Source organism: Dipodomys merriami, unplaced genomic scaffold, assembly GCF_024711535.1.
Source record: "Dipodomys merriami isolate MVZ:Mamm:240054 unplaced genomic scaffold, mDipMer1.0.p SCAF_31, whole genome shotgun sequence".
In the NCBI taxonomy this organism is placed as follows: Eukaryota; Metazoa; Chordata; class Mammalia; order Rodentia; family Heteromyidae; genus Dipodomys; species Dipodomys merriami.
Window position 1 is genome coordinate 3,440,733 of NW_027204604.1, and position 12,678 is coordinate 3,453,410.

Genomic DNA, 12,678 nt, shown 5'->3' on the forward strand with positions numbered 1-12,678 from the left:
GATTAGGTAGGTGATTAGTCAGGATTATATAAGTGATTCTCAATAAAAGAATAAATTCAGCAACTCCCTCCATCTCTGTCAAATGTGCTTTTTCCCCTTCCACCTTCTACATGAGATGAAGGCTATGGACGTCCACCCATGAACTTCCCAACCTTCAGGACTATAAACCAAGCAACATTCTGTCATCTATACGTTATACCTTCTACGGGATTCTCTTACTGCTGTAGATGAAGACAGTTCTGGCTACCAACTTCTAAAATGATCTAAGGCCAGATATGAGTCACTTCATTATCAGAAACACAGGCACCATTGAAACAAACGATGGAGACCCAAAGGCATTCCCATTACTCACAAGATACCAAAGACTGTAAGATTCTGTTCTAGGAACCTGGAAGAATGGTCAAATACATTTTTTATTAGAGTATATATTGAAGGACTGACCCCCACCCTATTATCCCAGGCCCATACAGACGCCAGGCAAAAATCCAGGTATGTATGAACTCGTTTGAATTGCAGGCAGAGCAATCCACCTGAGTCCAGCTGTAAACATCCCATTGTGGCCCAACTAAAAGGCCCCCACCATCCTTGACCTAGTGGCTTTTTTATTAACCTCTGCCTCCTTGCTTGGACCTCCTATACAAACCCAGCTCCTGTCCCAACTGTCTGGCCCAACCACAACTTCCAAACCTGCAGGAAGGTCTGTGTCCCTCGCTGTTCCTCAATAAACAGTCCTTACCTGTTGACGATCGAGTCTGGCCTATTCCTTTTCTGCTCTCCTCCATTTTCCTAACATATATATTTTGTGTATTTGTATCTTTATGCATTTTGTGTTGCTGTATCAGACTTCCACAAGCTGTAGTTAGAAAGTAAGTTTATTTGGTTGACAGTTCTGCAGACCGGGAAGTTCAATAACACAGCATGGGCATCTGATAGGGTTCTCTTTTGTCAAATATCCAATGGCAGAAGGACAGAAGGGTAAGAGAGCACACAGAACGAACAGGACCTTCCTGAACTTAGCTAGTTCTTCAAGGTTCCATCTTTGATACTGTTGCATTGGGGATGTAATACATCAAGTCTGGGCAAACCATGCACACTTTAGCAATTATACCACACTGCTCTTCTTGCTTCAGCTTTTGTTCATAAAAGAGCAGCTAGGGACAGGTCAAACTACAGCTCTCCTCTGATAAAATCTTGCAAAGGCCTCTTACTAACTTCAGAATGTCACCGTAATCTACTGAGCTGGGCATGATCTAGCTCTTGCTTTATCCTGCAACTCACTTCTTCCCCCTGCCTCCCTTTCTCCAGATTTCCAGAGTCTGCCATCAGACTGGTATCAGCTACATTCCTCAAACATGCCAAAATCCATCCCACCTCGCATCTCTGCCACTTCTGTGCCCTCTGACTGAACTTGTCTTTCACATCTGCTTACATTGCTGATGTCTTTGCAATCTTCAGGTTTCAGATTAAATGTCACCTTGTCAGAGCATTCTTGTGAGCATCAGCTTCTTTAGAATACCTCCCACTCCCTGCTCTGACTTTCTCTATTCTTTCACATGAGCATCTTCTGTAGCTCTTCTTGTCATCATTCATGCTGCTCTTGTTTATGAATCTTCTGGTTGGCCCATAGACCTTTCCACCTCAATGCAAGCTCCAAGAGGCTGAGTAACTAACTTGTATTCTTTGCCTGCCTGACTTAAAGAAGAAACAAACAAAAACGTTGAGGGAGGGAAAGAATGCTATAATAAAGCTTCCTAAAATAACACAACATATAAAAACCCTTAACTCCTTTGTCTTAGAATCAACTAATATGATTCTCTATGAATTACAAGTCTGTTGCCTAAATATTAATTTCATTTTCAACACTTTGACTCCTCTTCATTCTCTTAGTCACCAAGATCAGTTGCTTCCTGCATCTAATTCTTTCAATATTCTATCTTCCTCCCTGCATTCAACACCAACTCCAAGCATCATGGGTAATAGTCTCACCCCATGGACCTCAGCCAGGGTCAACTAACTGGGGTCTCAGCTGGACCATCAGCATCCACTTATTTTCTTCCTGACACATCCATCCCCTAAAGTCACTGTAACCTTTCAATTCACTTTTTAAATAAAATCCATGCTTTATCTTACTCTATTAGGTACAGAATCCTCAAAGTAAAATTATATTAAACTACATTTGCCCAGCTAAAACAGTTAATAATGTCTTCCACTCTCCTGTTACGAATTCTGCTGGTCTACCCAAAGGCTCATCTTTCTACTCCCAAAAATAAGTCAAGAGTATTACAATCATTGGATTTGGGCTTAATCATGCCACAGTCCTTTTTCTCCCTCAGCTTAAACAAAACAGTTTCCTCCAAGCCCAGTTCACCTCCAGCTCCTCCATTTTCATCTCTCCACTCAGCTCCAGTCCATATGCTGGCCTTCTTCCCCACATACTGCACTGAAAACATTGTTCCATGTGGTATTTGATTACCCAAGACTTACTATTGTCCTTCATCTATATAATTTTGAACTCTCAAAGGAGATTGAAGTAGGGTGTATGTCCTTACTTCCTTATATTCCCAGTGGTGGCCAAAGTAGTACTTATCCAACAGGAGCCCCTTACCCTGGCACTGACTTACAGGATCCTGAGGATGAATCCCTTCAGCTACAACCAGCCGTCCTAGATGACCTGCCATACCTGAACAAACCCTCCTGTCTCTTGCCTTTGATCTTTTCCACGAGTTCTCCATGCCTGAATTGCCCCTGCTCTTATTTATTTGCCAAATCCCTAATTCTCTTTCTTGTCCCAATTAGGACAACACTATGAAAAACATCCTTACCCTTTACTCTCCCACCAAATCACCCTGATATTGAAGCACATTGTTGATCAACATAGTCTCATTAAGTGTTCAGATTTTAGCACCCAGAACAACTATAATAGCAATATTTATTTTCCCATTGGTTTCCCTGATTGACCTGTGGATAGTGTGAAGTCACAAATGCATTCTTTATCTTTGTGACAGCAGAGTAACAATGTTTTTAGTTTATGTTGAATAAATGAATAAAGAAACAAAACAAGGTGATAGTGAAATCCATTGAAAGAACTAAGACTGTGGCCTCACAGGTAACCAGTGGGTATTCATGTGCAACATGCCATAGTTCACACCACTTAGAATCATTATTTAGTTTTTACTCCTCAAAATAGTACTTAAGTACCACATGAGTTGCATATTTGGAATACAGAGACAATCCAAACACATAAAAATCTATAACCTCATAGAAACTGCATATTGCCATCAGAAACAGGCAAGGGAGTGTGGTACCTCTGCTCTGATTAATTTGGATACCAGTAAAGATTTCTAGGCTGAAGCTTTCTACAATAAAGGGGACATGAAATGCTTCTTGTAAGAACCAAAATGATGGATTTCTGACAACTAAGTAGGAGTTAAACTATGAAGCTACTTTAAAAGTTGGGTCAGCAAGATTGGCCAGTATCCTGGAAATGGAATATGAAAGAAAAGGAAGGGCTAAAGATGGACTTTACTCTCTGCAACTGTGGAATATAGAATTTGTGAATAGTTTAGAAGGGTAATATGCTGGGGAAAAATGTGTGCACATATGAAATGATGGTTTAAAACTACACCTTAAATTTCAACATATTATTTTTGCACAATTGAACTTCCCTTGGTCATATGTCCAATAAATAATGTTCAGATCCCATTTTCTTAAAACATAAAAAGAAATTTCATAAAATAAAATGGAAAATCCTTGAACAACTACAATCAGCCTATATTCATGAAGCATTGCCTGACCTAGGCACACAGTAAAAGCCACTGAAATTTATTTCCTAAAATTTTCCCAAGTTCTATTGTCAAAATAATCGGTGTTAACACATTTAGAACTATAAGTAACAGTTCCTATGACTATTTTTTGGAGGGGGTGGTCCGGTCGTGGGGCCTAAACTCTGGGCCCGGGCACTGTCCCTCAGCTCTTCAGCTCAAGGCTAGCACTCTACCACTTGAGCCACAGCACCACTTCTGGCTTTTTTTCTTTTTGTTTATGTGGTGCTGAGGAATCGAACCCAGGGCCTCATGCATGCAAGGCAAGCGCTCTACCACTGAACCACCTTCCCAGCCCCTCCTATAACTATTTATAAATGGAGGTCACACAATTATAATCATCATCAATGTCATTAACTATATCTTGAATAATCATGATTCGTAATTCAGGTGTCAAATGGACCCTTAGAAAGAGGCTACATTTTTCTAACTGCTCTAAATTTTAATCTAGTGCAAAGTCAGAGGATCACAGAATAACAATGTCCCCATGTGAATGACTCAGAATGACTTAAGCCATCTAAGACTAAATACTTGCATGAACAATATGAGACTTGGGCCTTTAGGCAACTACTTAAATAAGCTAAATAATAAGCTACTGTCCTTAATGGCTATAATTTGGAGTAAAAGTAGTAACAATGGTTTATTTTTTTTCATGCAATGAAGTATATGCCTGTAAAACTTAACTGAATTTGGAGAATCAAAATTTGAGAGTTTATAAACGTATGATGCAACAGTAAGTCTGTGTAATGACTATGTCTCTAGCAAAATTGTTCAGTGGAGATCATGATGAGTTATAACTTGGACTTGGGAGTTTTCATTGCACAGAAAGGACCTCCCTCACTCAGTCTGGGAGGATTTTTTTCCCCTTGCAATCTCTAAGTAGTTTACACAATAAATGGTTATTTCCATGGTAGAAATGGCCAACATGTCTATGCCTCAAACTTAACCTATTATTATGGTTAGAAGTGAAGGTTGCCCTTCTTCCAGATTTTCACAGCCACAGAACTCTTGACCTGGCTGATGGAAAATGTAAGCATAAACATTGTTTCTTGACCTCAAAACAAAAGCAAATAGTAATATGCAGAGGCATTTATTTTGCTGGCACTACTGTGGACTGTATATAGACAGGACACTAAAAAAAAAAATCCTGCCTAAGGAAGAATTTTAAGTGCAAATTCATCCATAAATTTTCCATGCTCTCTTAATAAAGACTTTGATATAAAGTGCTGAGATGAAAACTTCCTGACCAATTTATTAATGATATTAATGTATATAATAGAAACTTTTAGAATCTTAATTCACCCCATAACCAGGGATAAGTCCCATGTGAGTCCCAAAATCTCATTGCAAGCGGACGTGCCTACAATGAAAAAGACTTCCCTTTGCATTTTTTCCCACTTGAAATTCATTCAGGACTGTGACAAATGAGTCAGTTTCCTGCCCTTTCTTAAACTCACCACCTTCCATGAAGAGGAAAGTTGAAACCCTTTACAATCTTCATAGAATGACACGCACGGTTTTGTTATGGGGTCTGCTCTGAAATAGTCTACGTGGATCCTCAGCCTGAATAACTGATTAAGAGCAGACATCTCTGCACACCCAACCTACTGCCTTTTAGGCTTGGTGAATGTTTGCATAATCAATTAAAAATGAGACTGCTCCAGCATGTGACTCAACATTTTAACAAACAATGGGACTAGGAAACACATCAAGGCTTTAAATTGGCTCCTTTCTGTAATCTTCACATTTTAGTGTTAATTTTTAATATGTTCCTGCTATTATCAAAACATAAGCTATAAAAGCCGAGTTAGGATAACACATGAGCATATAACAACACACACAGTCTATGGAAACAAATGGATCAAGGTGATATGCAAAAAGAATACTAGGAAAAAATGTAAAAATTGTATTCAAGTCCCTCCTTGACATATTAAAGACACAAGAAAATTAAAGATTATTTGCCCAAAGATTTCATTGTTCCAAGCCAATTTTGACATTACATCATATATTGTTCTCCACAGGACTCCACAAGGTTGCTGCAGAGTCACATACATAATTTAAATTTAGGTCAATATTCACCGTTTAAACTTGTCAGTATTCTGGAATAATAACTTCATTCCTTTATTCCTCTTTCAAAATCATCTTAGTATAATTCAGTTTCCTACTGTAAGTAGACCATTTTGACCAACTATATAAAGAAAATTCAAACAAATGCATTTTAAGGTCACAAACTACATCAAAATAAAACATAAACTAGATTGTTTCTTACCTATGGTTGTAATAACAGTGCCAGCAAAGAAGAAGGAACTTCCTAAATCCCAGTGACTGATTTGATTGGAGGTGTTTCCTAAGGGAATAATCCCCGCATTTATTGCTGCCACTATTTGCTGCAAGTTTAAAAAGAAATTGATCAGTACATATCAAATCACATTCAGGCATCCAGCACCATAAACCCCACCCCAAAATGACTAAGTAAACAAAGGTAATCCAAAATTTTGCTTCTCTATTTATGATACATCAGAGATTAAAACCTTCTACCCAAAATTAACAGTAGTTAAGTATGTTTACATTAGATATTAATTGTTTACATTAGATATGAATTGAATGGATCTGCATGAAGCTTCTAATAGTATGCTAATGCACAGTCATATCATCTCATGTCAAATGAGATGACATATTTAGTGACATTTGAATCAAAAACAAAATATAACAATGCACTAATGTAAATAGCACAGATTAGCTATAAATTCACATATTAGAGTACAAAACCAAGGTTTAAATAAGCAAAATATAATGGCCTTATTTTTTAAAGTATTTCCAAAGTGGTAATCATTTTAAAAGTTAAATATATGTATCCATGTTCATTTCTACTATAATAGCTAAGTTATAGAAATAACCTAGGTGCTCTACAATAGAGAAGTAGATCAAGAAAATGTGATACATATACACAGAGGAATTTTACTCATCCATTAGAAAGAATAATAAGTATGTCATTTGCAGGGAAATGGAGGAAGCTAGAACAAAACATCTTAAGGGAGGTAAGCCAAGCTCGGAGAGACAAATGGTACATGCTCTCTTCCATATGTTGAAGCTAGATCTAAAACACAACTGGATATGATAACTTACACGAGGCTGTACACATTAACACATAAACTAACCAACTGAAGGAGAGTATGCATAGGAGAGGCATTCAAAGGCAGAACATCTTTGAACACCTAAAGTACGGTTTATCAAAATGAATTCCAAGAAATGGAGGGAAGAAGGATGAGTAAATGCAGTCATTGCATTTAATACACACTATTTGCAGTCATTGTATTCAATATGATGTAAAACATGCACCAGTAGGGATGGGAGGGAAAATGAGGGAACCAGTGAATTAAGGGTTGAATTGCCCAAGAAACACTGTACTAGTAACCTGACTTATGAAATTCTAACTCTTTTATACAACTCTTTAAAAATAACCAAGACAGCCAGGCACCAGTGGCTCACACCTATAATCCTAGCTACTCAGGAGGCTGAGATCTGAGGATCGTGGTTCAAAGCCAGCCAGGGCAGGAAAGTCCGTGAGACTAACAGAAGTAGTGGTGTGGCTCAAGTGGTAGAGCACTCACGTTGAGCTGAAGAACACAGGAACAGTACTCAGGCCCATAGTTCAAGCCCCAGGACAACAAAACAAAACAAAACGAAAAACAAGGCTGGGTTGTCTATAATTATGGAGAGCAAATGTCAAAAAAGACCCCCAAACCAGGCAAAGATGAAAAGAAGGTGATAACAATTCATGGCCATACTCTTAACTCAGTCTAGTTAGATTTAGATTCAGATTCCTTGAATTTCTACAGATTCTAATAAATTCTATAGAAACACCAGAGGCTGTCATCTGCAATGTTCTCACAGGAACCACAGGATTTGGAGATTATATAGATACATAAGATTACATGTATATGCGCATATGTATATGTGATATATCACATATATCCTATATGTATACATTATGTATTATTGTGTATACACTTATATATGCATACATACTGTATATAAAGTTTATCAAAATATAGTTTTTACATACCAAATTTGAGTTATCTGATATCTTATATTCAATCTTCTTAGTTAATTGTAAGTATTTATAACTAACATGATCATGACAAAAAAGAAATATATTTGGACTAATCTTAATTATCAATAAATTATTTAGTAATTTATGTTTTAATAATTAATACTGCATCTAGACTTAATTATTAGTAATTTACTTAATTTATTTATTAATAATTATTACTAGTCATGATGCAGTTTTTGTCATTATCATATTTACTTAATCACGGTCTAATATGTAGGTGCATGTGTTGTTCTAAAATTTGTCTCATACAACATGATTTTGCAAACATTTGCACATAAGTGCTTTGCATCTTTGAATATTTTCTTAGGAGCAATTGCTAAGAATAAAATTAGCACATTAAACATTATGAATATTTTAAAGCATTTGATAAATAGCAAATGGCTATCCAGAAAATTCCTCCGTTCACAATAGCCTCTAGCAATCTACAAATGCTTAATAATATCTCTAATAATGTCTTTTTATGCTTATATTTGTATATTCTTTATTATGAGCAATATTGGAGTATGCTTCTATATCATAGATTAACTGTGCAAAAACAGACACACATAAATACATGCCCACAGCACACAATGAAGCTGAGTTTTGACATAGTTATTTCTATTGATCTGACTCTAGAGTAACTTTGATGCCAAATAGTGCATGTCTTATTCATTACTCTTCTTTTCAAGCATGTTTTATTTCTTTTCTGTTATTCTTGCATAAATTTATAAACATTTAATTAAACTTAATAGAAATGTTCATCTCCATAAATTTGCAAACATATTTCTAGTAAAATGTTAAATATTTCAAGTACCCATCTTGTGTGGTGGTAACATGTCTATAATCATAGCAGTTGGAAGGCAGAGCAGAAGGATCATGGTGGGGATGTAGCCAAAAGGGAACTCTACTATTCTGTTGGTGGGAATGTAAACTTATTCTACCAGTATGGAAAGCAGTATGGAAGTTCCTCAAAAGACTAAATATAGAGCCAGGCACTGGTGGCTCATGCCTGTAATCCTAGAGCTTCTCAGAAGAGATCTGAGGACTGCAGCTCAAAGCAGCCCAGGCAGGAAAGTCTGTGAGACTCTTATCTCCAATTAACCACCAGAAAACCAGAAGTGGCGCTGTGGCTCAAGTGGTAGAGTGCTAGCCTTGAGCTGAAGAGCTGAGTGACAGCGCCCAGGCCCAGAGTTCAAGACCTATGACCCACGGAAAAAAAAAAAAAAAAAAAAAGACTAAATATAGAGCTTCCCTATGACCCAGCAATTTCGCTCCTAGGCATTTATTCCAGAGAACACAAACAAGGCCACACTAAAGCTACTAGCACAGCCATATTCATTACAGAATAATTTACCATAGCTAAGATACAGAATCAACCCAGATGTCCTTCAGTGAATGAATGGATTAGGAAAACATGGTATATGTACACAAAGGAATTCTACTCATCCATCAGAAAGAATGATATTAGCCGGGTGCCGGTGGCTCACGCCTGTAATCCTAGCTACTCAGGAGGCTGAGATCTGAGGATCTCTGTTCAAAGCCAGCCCAGGCAGGAAAGACAGTAAGACTCCTATCTCCAATAAACCACCAGAAAACCGGAAGTGGCGCTGTAGCTCAAGTGGTAGAGCGCTCACCTTGAGCTGAAGAGCTGAGGGACAGCACCCAGGCCCAGAGTTCAAGCCCCACAACCAACCAAAAGAAAAAAGAAAGAAACAATGATATTATACCATTCATAAGGAAATGGGAAAACTTGGAAAAAATTATATTAAGTGAAGTAAGCCAGACTCAAAGAAACACAGGTTGCATGATTTTCCTCGTTTGTGGTAACTAAAATGCGACTATAAATCTACAAGTAAACACACTTGATAAAAGACAAAAAAAAAACTATATACTAAGACATGATAAATTATACAGGTCTCTAGACATTCACACAGTGAGACCTGAGAAGAATATTCTTGAGAGGATCACAAAGGCTCAATAGCTAGGTGCATATAATCATATAAAATAATATTTATTAAAATGAACTCCAAGAAATGGAAACAAGGTATTTTTTCTTTGTAACTATTTTTTTGTTTTTTTGTACCTTCTGCCTTTTTTGTTAGATTATATGTCTTTGGGAGGGGTAAGGAGGGGGGTCACAAAAATGGAGGTTCAAAGGTACAGATACAGCAGTGATAGTCACTAAATACTATGTTGAAAGTGAACTATAGAACTTGTGGGTAGGAGCAGGAAGGAAAAACTAGGAGAGAGCCAAGGAAGGGGTAACAATGTTCAAAGAGAAATACAGTTATTACCTGACTTATGTAACTGTACCTCTCTGTACATAACCTTTACAATAAAATTTTAAATGAATATTAGTATAACTGTCAAGTGTCTTATCAAGTCTTTAATTTTTACAATAAAACAACTTTATTTTCTCAAAATTTATTCATTATATGCATGGTTTTTTATTTAGAGTTTAAATATTAATATTTACTGCATGTTTAACTTTTAATTTTCTGTTTTTGCTAATTCATGTAAAAATAACAGGAAGCCCATATATGTTAGCATAAATAACCTAATTTCATGAAAGAGTAATTACATTTTCCCACACAAAAAATACTATGTAGCAGAGAGAGTGGCAAGTTTTGAAATTTTATAAATATTTTTAATGTTTGGATTCAACGCTTATTTAATATGCCTTTCTGCATTCAATGAGTCCTATTAACTCATGACCTGTGGGGAAACCCCATTATAAACTTGTTAGAGTTCAGTGGATTAAAAACACCTTAGCATTATGATGGAAATTGCATTGACCTTATCAAACCTCTGAGAAGATTTTAGTATACACAGTGTGAGAATCACCATGCAATAATACTGAACGTATTATTTTGTTTGTTTGTTGTTTGATTTTGTTTTCTACCTGGAAAACCAAAATAAGCAACCTTGTCATTTACAAATAATGACATTTTATCCTTACATCCTTCTTTTTGTTGTCAGGTTTGTTGTTTTGTTTTGTTTTTCTGCCAGTGCTGGTGCTTGAACTCATGGTCTCACATTGTCATTTGGTTTAGATTTTCCCCCCCTCCAATCTATTGCTCTAACATTTAAGCCATAGCTCCACTTCTGCTTTTAAGTGGTTGAGATAAAATTCCCAAGGACTTTCTGCCAGGGCTGGCTTATAAAGTGGATCCTCGGATCTCAGTCTGCTTAGTAGTTAGGATTACAGTTGAGAGCTTCCAGTATCCAGCTCCACATCTTTCAATAGCTACATTTTCTTTCTTTTCATCTCTTATTACTTTGGAGAGTATTTCCACAGGAGTGCTATTTAAGAATAATGATGGCAGATTCTTTGTTTTTTGTCGGTCATGGGACCTGAACTCTCGGCCTGAGCACTGTCCCTCAGCTCTTCAGCTAGTACTCTACTACTTGAGCCACAGTGTCACTTCCAGGATTTTTTGCTTATGTGGTGCTGACGAATCAAACCTAGGGCCTCATGCATGCAAGGCAAGTACTCTACCATCAAGCCACCATCCCAGGCTAACTCTTTGGTTTAATCATATAAAATCTTCAATAGTTGCAGTCTTTTGTCATAACAAGAAAGTAGCATTGAATTAAATATATTGAAAGAGTAAGTAAAGAAAAATATAGATAATCTTTTTAAAAACTAAGCATGTCTTTAGGAAATACATTAAGAAAGCAACAGTTACATAAGGTAGATAATAATTAGAGAAATGCAAACAATTCTTATTTTATCATAAAATAAAATAAAAAGCAATTGGTTTATACATCTTAACTGTAGTGATAAACAGGCTCTGCAGCTAGTAAAAAAAACAATCGAAGTATCATAAATCTGAAAGAGATGCGTGTGATTATCTTACTATTATCTATGCTAAAGGAAATAGTTACTTACACAGTTCATAAACGTGGGTGACATACTGAATCCTAAGTTCCCTAACCTAGTAACTCTCAGCAAAAACAAACCCCCAATAAAAATCAGGAAAGAGGAAAGCTTAGAAAGATTATAAATTTGCATCCAAAGTATACTGTCATATTTTATAAACACTTCCTCCACATATTCATTTATTCAAAACTAGGCAATGAGAAAACCACCACCAAGTGAAAATATTGATGATATATCTAAAATTAGGTAGAGAAAGTCTTTTGACTTGATTCAATTAAGAAGAATTCATTGTTTTATTGATCAGAGCAAGCTAATCCTTCCAACAACTAATTTAACACATCCTTCTTGGACAGTTGTGGTCATTTACTTTATTGTTTTCCTCACCAATAACAAGGTGCATTGTCCCTCGGCTGGACACTTGGATAAAGTCTACAAACTATTCTGTTCAAAAGAAGCAAATTCAACATGATAATCAGAGAGGGTAGTGTCTGGCAACTCGTGGGTTGTACGTAGCGATCACGGAGCTGTGATTATTGAAACAAGCTTCAGATCCAACTAAAAATATCCCAAATTACACTGAGAATGAGTCGACATGAAGTCATTTCTCTAGTAGAAAACATCCTGGTCAACATCCACAGGACCTGGATGTCCTATACCCTTTACGTAGATCTATGATCTCTGCCCTGTCATTCATCAATTCAGGTCTTCAGAGCTTTTAACAAATGACGTCATGAGAACTCTTTCTGGATGTAACATAGTAAGTGGCTGAAGTAACATGATCACATAATAGGCAATAAGAAAATTCACTTGTCCATTAAAAGCAAAATTATTTTTTGCAGACAATCGAGTCATCTTTGAAAATTTATCAGTAGCTTACGTTG

The 12,678-nt window shown here is 36.6% G+C and overlaps 1 protein-coding gene across 2 annotated transcripts in view; it reads right to left on the bottom strand.

Moving 5' to 3' along the window:
• Kcnk2 (potassium two pore domain channel subfamily K member 2) overlaps window positions 1–12,678 on the bottom strand; it is a 174,399-nt gene that overhangs the window by 58,506 nt on the left and 103,215 nt on the right. For both annotated transcript variants that reach the window (XM_070041436.1, XM_070041437.1), the window contains exon 3: window positions 6,091–6,208. In XM_070041436.1, coding sequence (XP_069897537.1) covers window positions 6,091–6,208 — 118 coding nt within the window. The remainder of the gene's footprint in view (window positions 1–6,090; window positions 6,209–12,678) is intronic.